The sequence below is a fragment of the Anser anser genome (genome assembly GCF_964211835.1).
Source record: "Anser anser genome assembly, chromosome: 12".
Lineage (NCBI taxonomy): Eukaryota > Metazoa > Chordata > Aves > Anseriformes > Anatidae > Anser > Anser anser.
In genome coordinates this window covers 12219137-12238154 of record NC_139733.1, presented here as the reverse complement: position 1 = coordinate 12238154, position 19018 = coordinate 12219137, and the positions used below count along the sequence as shown (strand labels likewise).

The window sequence follows — 19018 nt, the reverse complement described above, 5'->3', positions numbered from 1 at the left end:
GCCCGGGGGTCGTGGCCCGGCTCTGGGTGAGGGCTGGGGGCGCTGCTTCTCTCCTCGCCACGGGGAGGTCCGGTTTGCTCCCGGTGGTCTTGTGCCCCCGCTGAGGGCGCGGGCTGCCCCAGCCGGCAGCGAGTGCAGCTCACAGAGCTGAGGTGAGGCTTCCCGTGAGGGGTTTCTAGGTACGGGTCCTGGAAGTAGCAAGGGCAGGCTTTTACCCCCGAGTGTATTTTGCCAAATTCTTTCAGTTACATGTGTAACAGATAAATAACTCCATTTTGTATGGCTAAGGTACTTATGTAAACATCTGAGGCTTTAATTTGACTTCCAGTATGCTATATGTACGCTGTACATATGATCTAATAGCTTCCTCCTGAGCTTGGGGCTACTGATTTGAGGAATAAACTTCATCTCCTCAGCAGTCAGCTTCGTGCCCTCACAGAACTCCCCCATGGCTCTCGCACCTGTGCCATCCTATGGCCTGTGGTTCACCTGTTGCACCTTCTGTATGATGCTTAAATGCTTGAGATGGAGAACACGTGTGTGAAATCTCAGAGGACCTCAGAGCTGGCTGTTCTACTGACTTGTCCTTGTAGATACAGGGATTATTCCCCGAAAAGAGGGGACTCTTCCCACCAACGCATCGTGTATGATGATAAAGCTGTTGCCGCATCTGTGATGCCCAGGGTTAACAGACTAACAGAGCATGATGCAGGCCTGTTTGTGCAAGGGGATGCGGCTGTCTCAGCTCTGCTACCAGCTGCCAGGCAGAATTACAAAGGTAGTTGTGCGATGATACAAAATAGAGGGGGGCTTTTGGGAAGGGTGGGTGTAGTGGCTGAGGCTGCAGAAGCCTGGTGAGCACTATATGTGCTGTTCGTTCCCTTTCGGTCCAACAGCTTCCGTTAGTTTTGATATGTGTCATTCAGCAAAGACTTTGCTATTTGTTTTTTTCTTTTTCTGCTAACTTGTTCTGTCAGTTTATATTTACATAATCTAGCTTAAAATTGTAATTACAATATAATTGTGCACACATGTAGTTCAACACCTTTGTAAGGGTATCCACTTAGACAACTGTTTTAGCTAGGAATTTTTGAATCCAATAAATACAAGCTATCCTTTAAATAATTAAAAAAGCATGTATACTTTTGGATTCTATACGTCCTTTCAGGGTCATATTAGTCACAGAATACAAATGCCTAATATGTACTGAACTGTAGACATTTTTTTGTAAAAGAGCAAATATACAACTTTGATTTCTCTAGTGTATTGGGCTGCTGCAAGTGTTGTGGGTATGTCTGGTCAGAGTTCAAGTTTCTGCCAGTTCTGAAGGAATAATTAGCAAGTCTTCGAAGAGCTCTGGAGGCAGCGATATTGTTAGCAGAAAGTTCAGGCCAGCTATGGCACTCCTTTAATAAGAGCTAGCAATGGGTGAAATATGTAGTCTTTTGTTAACTTTACTGAAATCTGACCATATGCTCCATGTTATCTTGTTTGAAATTGCAGCCAGGCCTCTTTTTTTTTTTGGGGGGGGGGAGACCATGGAATTTCAAAGTCTATTTATTAATATTTCCTTATTTTCTTTGTGAAGGTCAGGGTATAGGAATATACACTGAGACAAAAAAATAGAGAATTGCTGTTAATATTCGTTATAACTTAGAAGAAATGTAAAGATCAGCTATACTACATAAGAAATACTAATTTAATTAGAGATTTTCTGATAAAAATGGGTAGCATATATTTAACGAGAGGAAACAAAACCAGGTTTTTAACATTTTTTTTTGTCTACAACAGTATGTCTCAAAAATAGAATTGGACTAGAACTTAAAACTTCAGGCTGCTAGGAACCATGTCTAGTCAGTAAATAGAATCCACTGCCGTGATGAAGGTACAATTTTAGTACTAACCTACAGCATTCATTATGAAAACGGCTTGGGTTTGTATTTGCAGTAGAAGAGGGTATTTCAATATTAAAACAAAATCCACTAAACAATTGTTTACTTGATGGATGTGAGACTGGCTTCTCCCTCTTACTTGCTCAAGTTACTATCACTTGAAGAGGTTTATTGTCATCCTTAAGCTTTGAAAGGTTTGGCACATCTCATTGTACTGATTGTTTTACTCATTCCATATGCTCGTAGAGCATCGTACTGAAATTGCAGTTAGAGGGGGAAAAAGTACATTTGGGTGAAGGAAAATAAACGATAATCCTTTAGACCACACAGGATTAATTGTTTATTTGTCAGGAAGAGAGGAATACAAGAAGAACTACCGTAAAGTTTATGACTGAACTCAAATAGCTTAGAAGATCTATAATAATTGATGTCTGATGTGTTATGATCCATCATTGTGAGGAAATATTGAACCTCAACCTTAACATGATTTTTGTGAGCTCGGATAGTTAACACATCTATTAAAGAGGGAGGGTAAGATAACTGTGTTGCAAAGCTTGAGTCTCCTTTCTCCTTTGTCCATTCCATGAGATATAAGTCAGTGTTAGGCCATTCTGCCCATCTCATGTTATAGGTGCTCCGAGTATAATTTAATATTTCACTAGCCAGTTAACCAGAAAAAATAATACCTGTCACTAACGGTCTGAACTGTTATTCCCCAGGTTTAATCAACTCATTTTACCAACATTTCTTTTGCCCCCCTGTTTGAGGTCTCCTGTTTGGCACAGACGTCATGTGATACCCGATGTGGGAGCTGGAGACTTGAGAGCTGTTTTCCTAGACTAAATGTTTGAGGTTACAGGACGTGGCCTAGTTTCACATAAGCTTTCAAATTTCAGTGGGACATGCTGAATCCTGAAACTGTCAAATAGTGTATTATTTTTGGAGTGAGAGAGAGTACGTGTGTGTGAGTGTGTGAATGACCTTTACATTTTTACTCTATCCTGAAAGTCTGACTTCCTGCCCTTTCTCCCATGAGTCCATAAACTTTAGCAATTAAACTGAACACTTTTAAAGGAAGAAATTCAGTACAGAAGAAAAGAACTGGAAAGGGGAATGGTGTATCGAGGACAAAACAAGGAGAACAGCTAAATGCTATAAACTGGTTGCTTTGTGATGGATATAGAAAAATATGGAGAAGCTGGGATTCTTTCATTTTGCCATGTTTGCCTCTCCATCTTAGTAAGGTCAAGATCTGTGTGTGTTTTTTGTTTTCTTTCCTGCAAAAGAAGCTGAAAAGTTTTTCCTACTTGTCATCAAAGCAGTAGGAGTGATGACTCATAACAAATGCCATCTCTTTATTCCCAAATCCTTAATTCTGCGAACTTTGTGAGCAACTGCCTCTCTTAGTGCTGAATAAAATTGTCCACATGTTTATCAAATATCTCCTCCTTGCTATCGGTGACAGAAGTGTATTCATGTTACTGGTACAACATGTCCCCCAGTCTTGCAAAAAGCTGTGCGTTCAGGTGATATATAGCAAAATCTGATCCACAAACTATAAATTCCTGTATACAGAGGTATGTGCTGAGTGGTAACAACAAAACTGTGGACGCTGCAGCAAACTTGTATTATTTTCCCACTGAAGTGCAAGTTGTTTACAAATAATTTCCCTTCTATACAAGGATAAATGCCTTCTCTGTCTAGAGAGTTGGAAGTCTTTTCTGTGTCTAAAGAAAGAAAAATAAGAATAAGCCCAAGTTCCTACCTAATATCCCTCCTTCTTGTGGGTCATTTAAGAGTATAGCGCTATAAAGGAAATGCCACCATTTGTATGGGATCAGTAGGATTAAATCCATTTTGCTATAGATTTTTATCTTCTTCATGACATCACCTTAGCAAAACCAATTCTTCCCCCCCCCGAGTTCTGTGCAGTATCTCTCTAGTTACGGTTACAGCTTTTTGTTTCATTGGTAAGTTGGCAGTCCAAGCAAAACGGCTCACACCTGAGCTCTTGCTGTAGCCTGTTAGGCTGTGTAGGCCATTGAAATGGGCATTTCCTTTATCTCATTGCCATTTTTTACAAGAATTGTAGGAGCTTTAAGACCTCTATACTCTGTCAAAGCTTGCTGACAGTGGTGGGTATTTTAGGTGTCTGGAGTACTGTTGGATAATGCCTCTTCTGGATGGGAATCAGACCTTTTTTCACCTTTTCTTCTGAAGCTATCTAGTAATTAATGTTAAAAGAATTAAATGGTATGTAATATGATGCAGGGATATCTGTGTGGATTATGATATTGTAGGGCCTTTTCTTGTGGGAATAGAAGTATACTTTCCATTAACTTTGCAAGTATGTATTGATATAACAGATTGAGACATTCAGGGCAGTGAAATGCACATGAGCTATGAAGCCTTATGATTTCACAGGAAACTATTCAAAGCCTGGGAACTTGGTCTGAAAAGTGACATTATGCTTAATTCAGCTCCCATGACAGAGCTCCCATCAAGCTGAACTATTCTGCTAAAGAAACCTATTAACCAGGCTAGCTCAGTGCATTGGCAGTACTCCTTGTGAGTTTCTTTCCTTCCTTTAGGGAGATAGTTTTCTTTCAAACAGCACTGCATGCTAGGAATGTCTGCTTTTTTTTTTTTTTTTTTCTCTCCTGTGCCACTGACTCATTGACTCTGGCATCTTGACTTCTGCATTTTTGGCTAGGAGGGAGGGGTAATTTGTACCCAGATTTAAAGCTCTGTAAACCCTTTCATATTGAAAAGATATGAAGCAACCTTCTTTGTAAGAAAGCCTGGTGTTGAGAGTCAAAACCTAAAATAAATCCATGATGCTGAAAATAACCTCAGGCAAGTCATCTTACCCTTCTGGCCCAATTTTATAATTAGTTTCTGAGCTGTGGATGCTAAATGCTATTAGCAATACATATTATTGCATAAGGTAAGCAAAAACTGTTCTCAAAACAAATCCATATAGTGCAGGTCTAGTCTATTTGGACACCTGTGTATGGCCTGTAACAGTTCCATTATTGTTTTCTTGGCTTGTAAACAGCTGTTATCATTTGAAATAGTACTTAGGACTACTTAGTAGTTGTTACTGAAAATGCAGAGCACATGTCTTGATGCTTGTGTTAAGTGTTGTGACCAGCATTTGGCCCTACATGCCTCATGGGATATCAATAAAGGGATATCAGTAAAGCCAGGTGACTTAAACTAGTGAAATGTGCTCCTGCCCTTATCCTTACATGCTCCCAGGCCTCAGATGATTGTCTACCTGGTTGGTGGTGGTTGGTTTTGTTGGTTTGCTGGAGAGCTGTTCAGTACTGCTATTGATCTTGATTGTTCTTAATTCCTTCAAGGTATGAATTTTAGGAAGTATCCTGCGCAAAGTAGGTATATTTGCAGGAGAAGGAATTATGTAAACCCAGAAATCAGTGAATAAAAGTAAAAAGAATGAATTATCTAACTATTTTTTGTGTGTGTGTGTTAATTTGCAATGTCTGTCCAACTTCAAAACCAAATTTCAGCCCTGTACTTCCATCGGCACCCACATATCCTTGCAGGCAGGACAAAGGTGTGCTGTGCCAGCGAGTGGGCCAAGCTGAGTGGCCCTACAGTGACTAATTAGCGTGGGCAAGACAGCGGGCAGGGACAATTAGGGAAATCCATTCCCGAGGCCTTCAGCAGGTGCTCATGGCTCCCTCCAGCTGTGGTTAGGCCTGGCCCTGACTAGCCCCAGGCCACCTGAAGAGGGGCCACCAGCTGTTTGGTGTATGAAGTCATTGGGTTTAATTGCTGCTCCTAGATAAGGAGGCACTGGAAGGGGTTGTGGGGTAGCTCTGCGTGGAGTGCTGTGAGGTGAGTTGGGGGCTTTTGTCAGGAGTTGGGTGTTTTTTGTTGCTGCAGGTGTGGCTGTGAGCTGTGGTGCCGTGAGGTGAGTTGGGGTTTTTTATTGGGACTTGGGTGGGTTTTGCCACTGTGGATGTGGTTGTGACCCATCACAACACATGTGGCTGCTTCGTTGCCTCTCTGGGCCACCCTTTGGCGTATGTACCACAACCACGATGCCCTCGCTGCTCTTTTACACCACTTTTACTTCACGGCGGAGGAAGGCTCCCAGCCGGCGCAGGGCAGACCCGCTGGGCGCCGGGAGGCGGCTGCGCCTCTCCCCGCTCCGCGCCCGCCTTAGCCACCGCGGGGCCGGGCCCGGCTCCGGCTGCGGCTCTGCCCGGGCCCGAGGCCGCGGAACGGCGGCGGCGGTGCCGGCGTTGCCGCAGGGGCGCTGTTGGGACGGACCCGGCCGGCTGCGGCGCCGCCATGGCCGCCGTGCCCCGCGTCCTCAACGTTAACGTGGGCGTCCTGGGCCACATCGACAGCGGCAAGACGGCGCTGGCCAGGGCGCTCAGCACCACTGGCTCCACCGCCGCCTTCGACCGGGCTCCGCAGAGCCGGGCGCGGGGCATCACGCTGGACCTGGGCTTCTCCTGCCTCCGCACCGCCCTGCCGCCGCAGCTCGGCCCGGGGCCCGGCGAGCTTCAGTTCACCCTGGTCGACTGCCCGGGGCACGCCTCCCTCATCCGCACCATCATCGGCGGTAAGGGGCAGCGGGGGCGGCCGCCCCTCCCCGGCCCGGTGCGGCGGGGCTCGGGCTCGGGTCGGGGCTGGCACAGGTTTGGTGGCCTTGTCACCCATCCCCGGGGCCCCTCCAGCACAAGCCCTGCGCTCCGAGGGAGGCTGGCTGGAGAGAGGAGTGCTCCGGTGGTCTTGGCGCAGGCCTGCCCGGTTTGCTTGCAAGCCCTTGGAGAAAAGTTTTGTTGCATCCGGAGTCTGTTTGTGGTATGGAAGTGTAATATTAGCTTCGTTCCCCCCCCCGGTTGAAGCTGCCAGGTTGGTATCCCCTGCGCTGAGAGCTGTGGTGCACTTGGTGGGTGTGCACGTGTGTCAGACCCTGCTGGTGCAGAGGCCGAGGGCTTCTCATGAAAATGGTAGGGTTAGAAAGCATCAAGTGGGTTTTAGTCATCTTCTGTTTTAGTCTTCATTGAGAATACACGGAGATTCATCTGGCTTGCTTTAGAGGTTGTTTTAGGTTAGCTCACCTTGTTCTGTGAGGAATAGCACCTCCCACCTCTATCTCTTCCAGAAAGTTGAGAGGCTGTTGGTGCGTGACAGGGATTGTGGCTGCAGGCAATGCAAAGTAGTCCCAGGCTGATAACCTGAAGCTACAGGGGCTTCAGAAAATTCAGTTCCCGTGCATTTGTTGTGCTAGTGCCTCCTTAGTGTCTAGGAGGTGGTAGTTTTGTAATGCGATGTACGCGTCCTGGCAGCTACGCTGAGGTTCAGGCCAAGTTACTCTTCACGATGTATGAGTTACCCCATTTTGAGCAGTCATAATACATGTAAGTGGTGTTAGCAGTAACAACATTGTACTGCTTGCATTTCTTTTGGGTAGAATAATAAATACTTCACTTCTTGATTTCTGCAGCGCTGTCAGTGTGCGCTCCATAGCTGGAAGAGAGGAGTGGCTGTGTGCCGAATCCCTGAAATCTGTGGTCTTTGAGTCTTTTGTACTTTACAGTCTGTTACTGGGCTTAAGTAATTGTAAGCACCTGATTATCTTCTGAAGAGCAAAGTTTATTTTGGCGAATGGTAGCTTTTCTTGGACGCGCTGGTAGAGTGACTTGTAGATAGACACTCCTTTCTTTAGGAAACAACTAATCTGAGCGGGGTGAACTTTTTCTGAAGAGGACTCAGGAAGCCCTGGAGAAATAGCTTCTGTTATCACTTAGTTTTGAGTGCTTATTTGATACATGGACTTCTTATTGCTTCCTATTTATTGTTTTTATGAAGAACTTTACAGCATTTAGTCACAGCTGTCTAAGTTGGTTGAATAAGTTAATCAAAAAACATTATTGATGGGCTGTGCTGGGAGAAGAAAGGATGTGGATTAGACTGGTTGAATGATAATTTTCTTCCCAGCAAGCATGATTCTGTACAGGTAGCAATCCATAAGCTTGTCAAACTTGCTTAGTTCCAATTATACCACATTACGTATTTTAATGAAAATATTTGATTCGTATGACTTACTGCAATCCTATATATTAAACAGAATTGCAAAGAAAATGCAGTATTGTGTTAATACTGAGAGCTAGAAACTTCAGCTGCATGCTTGATAGCATACACATAAATCTTGATGTTGGATGCTTATTTGTTTTTACTACCAGGTTTAAAAAGTGAGACCTTGTTGTTAAAACCTGATCTATGCTGCTGGGACTATTCAGGGCACTTGCAATTTTAGTATGTTTTGGTGAAACTGAAGTATATCATATGTAATAGGATACATCCTTCAGTATTTTGATATTGCCGCCCTTTTCAGCTTTTCAGAAGTGGAAAGCCAGGCCTCCCGGATCACGGTACTTTAAAATTTAGATTTTCATCTTCTTCCTCGGCATAAGTGCTCAGGGTTTGCCATTCCAAGCATTTTCACTGCAACTAAGAAGGCTACTGCTCTTTTTTAGATGCTGTGATTTTCCTCTTATGTTTTCTATTTCTAAGGCTGTTAAATAAAATATCAGAGCAAAATGTTCTATCTTCCTGTGTTAATTCTGCACATCAGAGTTCCCACAGATCTTGAAAATACTGCTCTTCTGAAATTAAGTCCTGAGATTTCTGTAGCTTGAGTTAACCTACAGAAAAATGGGAGGTAGAGGGTCTGCAATAAAGGGAGCAGGATGTGAGGAACTGGAAGGGGGATGAGAAGAGGGCAGTTTTCTCTTATGTATTATCCTCATCCGTGTGCAGCTTTTGCTGTTGTGGCTACAGGTGTGAAAATATGCTGCTGCATGCTCTTGTTTGAAGCTCTTTCTGTCATTGAAGGTTCTGTAAACTGGTTGGATCCCCTTCGAATGCCCTGCCATGGGGGGTTGCTGTCTGCAGTGGCTGGGTAGCAGTGGCTTTATTCAGTTTGTTAAATCTGCCACTGGGCAACTAGCTCAAGAGGCTCCTTCTCAGGAGCTTTTTACCGGCTTCACAAGAGCGACCAGCAGCCTGACATACTCTCTACCCAGCATCTTTTCTGTGCTCCCAAAATGCTCTAAGGGTTAATTCCTCTCCTGTGCGAGGCTGATAAACCCACTTACAGATCAGCTGAAACTATTTACTGTTCTTTAACATATTTTTGAATCTGGCTAGTTCTTGAAGGGCATTTTTCATGGCTGAATATAGTATTGCATTTTTGTCATGCTACGCTAGGTAGCACTTGACCTTGCAAATACTTTTCACAGTCACTCACAGGATGCTTATTTAGAGACAATACCTTAGGATTAAGTGAATGCAGAATATTTGAGCAGTAACCAAATGGAATGGAAAATGGAAGTCATATTTCATTCTCTGTGGCTGCATTTTTCTTACGAAGCTTGTCCTTGAAAAGAAAACCTATCGAATGCTAAATCAAGTGTTTTGTTTTTTTCTAACCTGCATGCTAGGAATTGGAAATGTTGTAGACAGTTCCACCCAAGTTACTTTCTTAAAGTTTTATTTGGAAGGTGATAGTCAAGCCTGGAATGGAATAAGCGATGGGCACTTGACTTAGTACATCATGGTTTTTGCTTGTATTTAAACCATACTGGTTTATTCTTCCACCACAGACTTTTGTGTGTCTGATGTCGCAAGGAGGTATTAAGTTACTTTGGATAGTTTCATGGTTTGGACTCTGCTGTGTACTTCATTTAGTTGCACTATTCTCCTGAACAAAAGGAACAGAACTTTTTTTCCCTAGTATTTTATACTAATTTCAAGAGTTCCCTTGCTGCAGCAGGAGGTAGTCTTTCAGATAACGAGCAGTACAACAAGTGCTGTTTGTATTTATGGCTGTTTGTAGTCAAATTGCTAAACAGAAAACAAACCTGAATAACTGAATTTTAATGGTCAATTCCTTAGCATGTTGCAAGCAGCAAGAGGCACTTGTATCAGCCGTGCTTGCCTTTTGCACTGAACGAATGACTGCAAAGTGTAACGCTGTTTTCCTCCATTGCTAGGGAGAGTTAAGAGGTGTCTTGTCAAAATTTCATGCTCACTGAGGTGAAGTAGTCTCTGTCAGTGCTGTGTTTTTTAAACTTCCATTCTTGTGTTAGATCTCGGCTCTCCAGTCTTTGGCAAAACCGATGTTAACCAAATTGAAGTAAAACAAGACTTGGTTTTAGGTTTGTGTGTCACAGACCCGTGCATCCAGAACGGTGTCTCAGACGAGTTCAGCAGCAGGGGATGCCCGCAGAGAGGTTATACGAGTTAATCTTCCAGAAGAAATTCAATCCCCATATTTCATTTTAGGACCACTTTGCGTAGCAAAGTAGTCTAACCAGTAGCAGATTTTTTACTTGCTGATGGTTAATTTCATGCCCTACAAAGGGTCAGCACACTAATACAGAAGAACATGATTACCTCACCCCAGCTTCCCCCACACACATGCACTGAGGGGATCCTGCGGGGTTTGTTTTAGGTGAGCTGTTGTCAGATGCGTTCTGTTCAGCTCTGAGATGGGTTCTCAAAAGAACTCCTACAGAAGAAAGGTGGTTTTTTTTTTTTTTTAACCCCATCAAGTTCAAAGGACGGAGTAGCCTTATAGGGTTTTAATTGGAAAGCTACTGCTTGACCCTGGTTGTCTAAACCTGTGGGGGAATTCTGGCGAACTTGTAGTTTTGTAATCCTTGTGCTTTGCTGAACCTTTGACCTCTTTACTTTATAACCAGAGCTTCATTGTCACCATTTGTCCCTGCAGTTCCTTTCAAAGAAAACTGCCTTGCAAGTGTCTGTTTCCACTTTGCTGCTGTGTTCCGTTAAGGAAGGGTATTAATTCATACCTGATACATCGGAGGGGCCAAGACTTTTGAACTTGCACAAGAGCTTGGGGAGGGGGAAATGAGCATAGCGAAAGCACGTCTTGCTGATGCAAATGAGTACAATGAAAACAGTCTTGGGAGATCAAGGGGAATGTGGGCTTGCTACCAGCATCCAAAGGCAGTCAGATGCAGATTATTTGTAAGATTAACACAGCGCCAAAAGAAGGTACTTTTATCGCAGACTTGTTGTTTTGATGAAGTTGTTGTAAGCTTTTAAGAGGATTTGTAAACTCAGGGTTACCTGTACATTACTGTCAAGAAAATATGCTGCCATCAGTGCCAACTTTTGCTTGTTGACACCTTTGTGAAGATACAGCTGTTTTTTTGGGTTTTTTTTATCCCAGGTGAGAGAGAGAGCTTTATGTATAGTTTTAGAGTGGTATATATATCTTACATTATATGTATGGATTACTGTGAATTTTCATGGAGGCTTCTTGATGTTGGTTGTTGAGGGGAAGCCTGTTTTCTGGAGGACAGAGAGCTTTGTGGTGGTCAGCAGCTACTCATCTGGTCAGGAAGGTCGCTGGAGGGATTTGAGGACTTGCCTGCCAGCCTGAAGTGAGAATAACATAACAAGCAACCTTGTTTTGTTGAAAATATTAAAGTACCAGTCCAATGTAATGTAGCTTTTCTTCTTGAGGTTTGATGCAGTGGAAATGCTCACGAGTCAAGAGTTCACCATTTCCAGCTAGCACTCTCTAAACCCTAGTAAACTTGTTGGGTTCATGGTCCTTCTAAATTGCTGACATTGCTTTGTGTTAAAAATGCAAATAAACTTTTTTTTTTCTGTGAATGAAAAGCCTTTCTCTTGAAATTGAGTGCTGTTTTTTAATTCACTTTGAGGAATTTGGTTGGAGCCTGCTACTTGTCAGACAAATTAAAGGACTATTTTTATTGAAATTTTTAAATTAAAACCCTTTTTTTCTATTAAGTAACTATATGTAAAGAAGAGGCAGCTGGTATAAAAACAGCAATGCTCTAAAAAGCCCTCTCCCCAACCCCCTGAAATGCAGCTGTGTCTACAGGATATTTCGGCGCACAAGAGGGCAGTGTTTGCTTGCGATGTAGGATCTTAATGATAAGTATGTAGGGTAACAGGCCAGCATGGATGGGGTGACCTTACTTGGAAATGAAACAAAATCAAGTAGAAGATTTAGAACTCAACTGGTGCTTAACTTTCTCCTTCCTAGAGAAAACGACCCCTGTCTTTTCAGGAAGGTTAGTCTTACTTCATTTACAATTTGAATAGCGTTTTTATACCTTAAGCAGTAAAAATGCATAGGGTGTCGTCTTCTATATTTCATGACAGGCAGGTAACCCAGATGAGATGGAACAACTGGTTTTCACTGAAGTTGCATGTGGGGGGGATGACACTTCATCCACATAAAGGGCCAGTCTTTTTTTATTTTACAACTATGGAAGATTAGCTAATTTAACCTGTAAAGCAATTGGAAATGTGGGAACCATGAAACTTAGTATGCAACTCCTTTATTTTCTTCCCTGTTTTCCCATGTCATTTAACCCTGTAAAAGCAAGGTAGTTGTACTAAATCTATTCTGAATTGTTTCTGTGCTGTAGAGGGCTGCTTGTGTATTAGGAGTAGAATGAAACTTGTTTTTAGGTGTGTGCACCAGATACTTTAAAACAGAATGGTGGTCTTTGTGGAATTTTATCTACCTGTATTATAACCTGAATTGTTCTACTCTTCCATTACTTTTCCCTTCCTTCTTGTTTTTGTGCATATTAATGCTTTTTTGAGTGCAGTAACAGTGAGGCTAGTTTACTTGCCGGTTATGACTTCTATTTTATGTTCTTCTGTGCTTTTTTGACTTGAAGGTAACTTCCACATTAGTTGCACAGGTTCAATGTGCTCCTAAAGTACACATCAACTGTTCAGTAATATCAGAGAGAAAATCAAGAAGAGCCTTCCTTTTTGTTCTATGGGCTTAAAAGAAAGCCCTCATCTTCTGATCTCAAAAGTTATATTGAATAATTGCCTCCTCTTTTACTCTCTTTAGAGTTCTGTCATGTTTCGTGTAGTGTTTCTAGGATTCAGCTTTTAAAAAGAGCATATTGTCTGAAGATGTGATCTATAATTTAATTCTCCATCTTAAATGTAGACTGTAAATGAGTGGCTTTATTGAACCATGTTTGAATGTTAAATTCTCTTGCTAATACGGGATAATTTTTCTGCAAAGCTTGTGAATGGTTGTGTGTGCATACTTACATACAACAAAATTGTGCTAATTCACACTTCATTCTTTGACCCAAAAACTTGACAGCTTCTCAGGAAAACATAATAACCAAGTGCTGTAATGGTGCTGAGTAAGTCTGTTTGATCGCTCTCCCTATTGATGTAAAAACAGAATTTCTTTGTTCCATCATACTGTGTGCTAGCATTCATCAAATAACTGCATGCCTTTTCATTTCACTTTTGCGTCATGTTTCTTCTTGCTTGAGATTTTGTAAGCTCTCTGGGAGAGTGGTCGAGCTTTATTAATCTTTTTTAGGAGTTTTTAAATATCAGCTAATACGAAGTCTTAGAATAGATTTTACTCAGGTATTTATAACATTGTAAAATATGAAGCACCCTTATAATTTAGTCTGACAATAGTAATTTTTAAAGCCTATTTTTTATAGTAGTATTTTTACTGATGATGGATCTGTTTGCTTGCTAAGTAGTCCAATTTAGCAATTCACAGTGGTCTACTTACTAAAGCAGTTTGATTAGGTTCTACTGTATTTGTTCTACAGCTTGCTTTAGAAGCTGTCTTCAATTACTAGATGCTAGATACAAGTTGAATGATATATTGCTTATGTATAGAACCCACTTTTAATAACTAGTTCAGCTTGATGGAGCCATGAACTTTGCTTCCTTAATAGGTCTGGGGGTTTTGTGTGTTTTTTTACTAGTAATAATAGTGTATGTTCTTGGATGGCTGTAGTAGTGTTCTTCAAAGCCCTTAGAAAAACAAAATGCAGATGGAAAAATCTAGGGTACGATGCTAAAGCAGACGTGCAGCAGATCTTCCAGCTAAGAAAGCAAGCCAGATCTGCACATTGTCATTGTTAATGTCCGTAAGTGGAATAAATAGTTGTTCCTGCGGTGTGGCAGCTAGTTGTTTTCTGTCTGGGAACCCTGAGGTTGGCCTGGCAAGCAGAAGAGCAAGGACAGATGTTCAGTGGTGGTGATTTCCAGCTGGATTCTTGAACGCGTTGTGTTCTGTGGGTCACAGCTCATAACAGAGCAAAACTGAGCGAGAGCTCCAGCAAAGAAAGACTCGAACAGCTCGTATGATAGCTATGATTGCAAAGATACTGTGCATTCTGTGAGAATGTATTCCCAGTGCTATCTGTAAAATTCAGATTAAATAGCCATTCTGAAGTGCTTCCTTTAAACTGTTTGCTTCCAAAAGCGTTGCAGGCTAAGTAAATACCAATAATTCTTATTTCCCATCTCCTTATCAGTTATTCTACCAAAATGTTCTTGCACAGCCTATCTAATCACTTCCAAGTGAACATGAAATGGTTAGTGTTGGCTTCCAATTTGAATTACGATCTCTGTTTCAAACTTAAGCTGATTAATTTTACATTAGATTGTAATTATTGGCTTTACCAGCACGAGGGGTGGTTGCAGCCAGACTCCATATATGAGGAATATGACAGCGGAACAAGTTGGTGAGTAGTGGAAGAAAAGGAAATAAGAGAGTTTAAACAAAAATGAGCTAGTTGCGTTCAGCAGCACCGCAAGGGTAAAGGATGACATGGGAGAGTTGAAATTTTTTTTTAATCCAAGTTTGGGTTTTGAGATTTATAGAATTTGACCTAGGTGAGAAACCAGGCCTCTCACCCCAGCCTGGAGAGATGAGATGATTCATTGGGACTTAATGTTTTGTTTGCTTAAAAACTTCGTATTTTCTTTCAATTCTTGCCATAAAAGGATCATGAATGTTGTTTTGTTGACTGTAGATCTGCTTTTTCTGCAGTGCCAGAAAAGTGAATTTAATCCAATCCCCTGTAGCGTTTTTTTTTGTCTTCTGTGCCAAAGTTTTCCTTTGTTTTATGTCGTCTTTGGGATGCAACATGTGGTTGGCATGTAGCAGTAGTTGGTGCTCTCACATCTTGGGCACTCTTCTTCATTGTGGAATTTCACCTCAATTTGTTGTGCAAAGTTTCAACTGTCTTTTATTTCCATTAAATGTATTGTAGAGCAGGTGGGCGTATTTTAGAGATGATTCCTTCATCTGTAAAATTTGAAATGGTCTTTGAGGACCTGTTGGCTAAGGAAAGCTATAGAAATACTAGAACTGTTGATGGTACTGTCCAATTATATTAACCAGGGTAGGCAAGGGAAAATGTCTTTTGTTGCAGGCGTTTATTCATACTTAAACCTACTTTGGTTATATTAAACACTTCCCTTCCAGCATTATTGCTTTGGAGAAGAAAGTTTCCAAAGTATACAAAAGCTGCATTTGGAGAAAGAAACAAAATTATTGTATTTTCTCTTTTTTTGGGATCAAGAGGGGGAGGGAAAATGGTTTCCTTGTATTTAACCGTGCCGTTGGATGGAAGACAAAGCTCAGTCTCTCTTGCTGACTAATGTCATCATCGAGGCATTTTTTCTCCCACGGAGCAATTTTGTCTCCATTGAGACCCCCACAGCCATTGGCAAGACCGTGGCCCGAGATTAAATCTCATGCTTGGGTGAAATTCTAATGACTGTAATTGTTTCCTCTTTTCAAGTCTGTGGTCCCCTCATCAAAGAGTGGTGCGGAAATTATGCATTTATGTTGTAAAAGGGGAGGTCATGATTACCTGAACCTGTGGTTGACTTTGGGGGATTCTGTGTCGTGTTCTGGCAGTGGTTATCCACGCTGACATTCCAGTATGCGAAATGATTTAAAGCGTGGCTTAGACTACGCGTGTGAATGAACGGGGGCAGGTCTCAGCCCTCCCTGGGTTTGGGATGCTCTTGTTTGCTGCCATGCACTATCGGCGGGTTGTAACCACTCCGACGGCAGCGGTGGCAGCTCTGGTGTCTTCATTTATCTCAACAGGAGTGAAGGAAAAGCAGTCAGTGTGGCTTGGGGGAGCTTTCTGCACCTGACCCGCTGCAGTTCCCAGCATATCGTAGCCATGAAATCGTGCTGGGTTTGTCTCCCCCCAACAGGAGGGCTCAGAATTTACCAGCTGGGTGGGTCACCGTTAACCCTCGTGCTTTGGCAGTTAGCGATGGTGTCTGAGCCCTTCAGCTTCTGAAGGGGTTGCACCAGCACTGTAGGGCTGCGCGTGGAGGCTCAGCAGGTAAACGCGGGGGAGTGGGGATCATTCCGTGCGGTTCTATAGAGGTGGCTTGCTTAGTCCTACAGGGCTGGAGCGCGCACACGTCCGCGTCACAGTGCGATGGAAGGGTTCAGAGAAGCGTTTGTGTTGTTCTTACCATGCAGTTCTACGTGTGTGCAATTTTGGAACCATAGCATCCTTGAACTTCTCTGGAGATTTATGGAAAAAAAATCCTATACTGTGCATTAAGCACAAACTTTTGGAGTTTGTACTTAAATAGTTTATGAAGCAGCCTTTAAAGTTTTTAGAATAACTGACCAAGAGATACTTTGTTAGAGAATAAAGAAAATAGTTCAAATGCCATTTAATTTTTTCTAAGCTGCTCTCAGGGACTAAAGAAACCCCGAAACATAAAGTCACTTTAAAAAACATTCAGCGTCAGAATATCTTCCTGATCTCAGTGAGACGAGTATTCAAAAGCACAACAACAAATCCCACGTGCCACCAGTGCTGGTCACCTAAGTGACCAGCTTCAGGCACATGACATTGAAACTTTGGCCTGTGTCTGGTGATATTACAACTGGCAATTTTTACTTATACCTGGCGATACAAGTGGAAAAAAAAAAAGGCTTATCACCTTTTCTCTCTCTCTCATATATATTAAAAAAAACTCCTTAATGCCTGAAAAAAAATTTTAGACCAAAATAGTGTGTAAATGCACATATGTATACACATAAAATGTATTTAAAAAAAATGAAGTTTTGCTGATCGTGTTTATCCTTGAATATGGCATACTGGATATTTCTAAATATTCAAAAGCCATGAACTGGGCATCCCTAAAGAAATTTTGTTCTTTCAGTTTGCTTACTTTATAAATTTTTCACCTTATGCTGAGGGACCACCTTTGCTTACCCTGAGCGGGCTTTTCACCTACAGCTGAGATCCTCCCATGTTTTCAGTCCTGCTGATGAAGTTACGATGGTCGGTGATGTTTACCCATGTATCTTATTGAGCTTGCCCTTTAGTCTGTGCTGTGTATCAGGATATCCAGTAGTGCTATGTTCTGTCCAAAGCTTTTTTCTTATTTTAACTGGAATCTCTTGTGGAAGAGATTCCCTTGTCTGTTTGGGGTGCTGTGTGTTACATCTAGAGGCAATGCAAAAAATGCATTTTGATTAAACTGACCTATACCAAACTTTGCATAGAGAAAGAAAAGGTGAAGGGCAGGAAAGACTTTTGAACTGAAACATATATATTGGTTGGTGGCTGAAAGTCCAGGTTTTACTGAAATTTCATCTTCAGATGCATGTTTTTGTTACCAAACTGTATTCACTAGCAAGTATTTTTTTATTTTCTAAATGTTTTTAAGTTTTATCTGCTGTATGAAGGACTTGATTATTCTCTTGATTCTTCTTGATTAGCCAGCACTGAGTTAAGGTGTTGATGGCTTCTTCATTTGTTGTTACTTAAAAGCCAAACAAAGTAAATGTGAAGATAGGTTTAAGTTTTATTTCTAAACGTAAGCGCTGTTGTCCTCTTCCTAACCTACCCATGCACCAAGAAACCAGCATGTTTATTTTAAAAGAATGGTTTTTAGAAATATATTCAAATTGATGCAGTGGTTGAATGTGAGCTTAATTAATGTGCTCACTTCTTTTCCCTTTGAATTTTAAAGTTTTTTTTTATATTTGTCCTTTTTAAAAGGACTGTAGACCTTAGCTAGGAAAACTGTAGAGCATGTTTAAAGTGATATCAGGTGTATGGAATTTTTTTCCTGTTTTCTTGCATATAATTGAGTCAATCCGAGGTAAATACAGAACTGACTGATGTGAAATTTAAATTAGTTGATGGTATCCTTTCAAAGCCTGCACGTACTGTTTTAAGCCTTCTTGCAATAGCTTATGGGCTCATATAAGAACAGTTGGAACAAAAAGGAACAAAATAGGAATGTTTGAGGTTAAGCTGTATATTTATTCTAGCAGTGTATGATAGTATTTCAGCAGCATTTTTGCTTTGTACTGGAGAGCTAACAACTTCGTAGCATCTGAAATGCAGCAATTTTTACAGTGTTTATTGGACTCTGAAAACTTCCAGGAAACCGAACTGAAATCATCATAATCTCAAGATGCACGCGTTTCGGGGACAGCAGTATTCTGTCTGTGCTTTCTGTGAAAGGCTTGTATTTTTGTCACAATCTGTGCAAGCTCCCCTCGATGTGTTGTCTGTTCAGAAGTGGGTTAAATATGTTCCGTGAGTGAGAAATGTGGGTTTCTGTTAAGAGCATGCTGAAGCAGGGTCAGATATTGTCCCCCTTCCACTCATTTTATTTAGGGGTCAGATGCATAGTACAGCATAGACACGGCAAAAGTAGCCAAGATCAGTTCAGCTGAAGTACTGCGTTTATGAGAAGTTGTCGTAAGAAGGAGAGCGCTGTGTAGCACCAGTGAAATACAGCACGACTGAAATACAGGATGCTTGAGCCGTAGTCTAAAGGCGTCAAACATGACTTTGTACGAGGTCAGCAAAACAGCCCATCACACTAGTTTTCCAAAATTACATATATTCTGGTCTGCTGCTAAGTGGTAACGATTGTTACAAAATATTCTAAATGCCTGAGTTGTGCTATCTCTACTTCTGTTAGTTCTGAGGAGCCAAAAAAATCAGGTTTTAATCACCAAGGTTGTACTCTTTCTTGTGCTTTCAGCATTTCATTAAGCAGTGATTAGTACTCTTTAATTATGCATTACTTTATCTTAGTGATGCATTGTTGGTTTATTGAATCTGGCTGATGCCTGGCAATTCCAGCAGATTTTTTTCTCGCTGTGCAAGAACATCTAAGTAAGCAGTAGAGGTGTTTATAGCCTAGGCTCCGTTTTTAATGATAATGTTACCTGTTTTTTTGAGGGAAAGTGGAAAACATGAGATTTCTTTTTCCCTTTTAGC

General features: G+C 41.6%; 1 protein-coding gene across 13 annotated transcripts in view; it reads left to right on the top strand.

Annotated features, from left to right (window-relative positions):
* The window catches only part of EEFSEC (eukaryotic elongation factor, selenocysteine-tRNA specific), a 163727-nt gene that overhangs the window by 33841 nt on the left and 110868 nt on the right, over window positions 1–19018 (top strand). For 4 of the 13 annotated variants that reach the window (XM_083795363.1, XM_083795364.1, XM_083795370.1 and 1 more), the window contains exon 1: window positions 6091–6492. The exons of 1 other annotated variant lie outside the window; for it this stretch is intronic. In XM_083795363.1, the coding sequence (XP_083651489.1) occupies window positions 6216–6492 (277 nt within the window). In that variant the 5' untranslated portion in view covers window positions 6091–6215. Of the gene's footprint in view, window positions 1–8; window positions 153–251; window positions 779–5623; window positions 5757–6089; window positions 6786–7245; window positions 7295–10903; window positions 10959–19018 lie in introns of those variants that run through there. 8 more of the 13 variants (XM_083795366.1, XM_083795369.1, XM_083795365.1 and 5 more) reach the window with 8 other exon arrangements.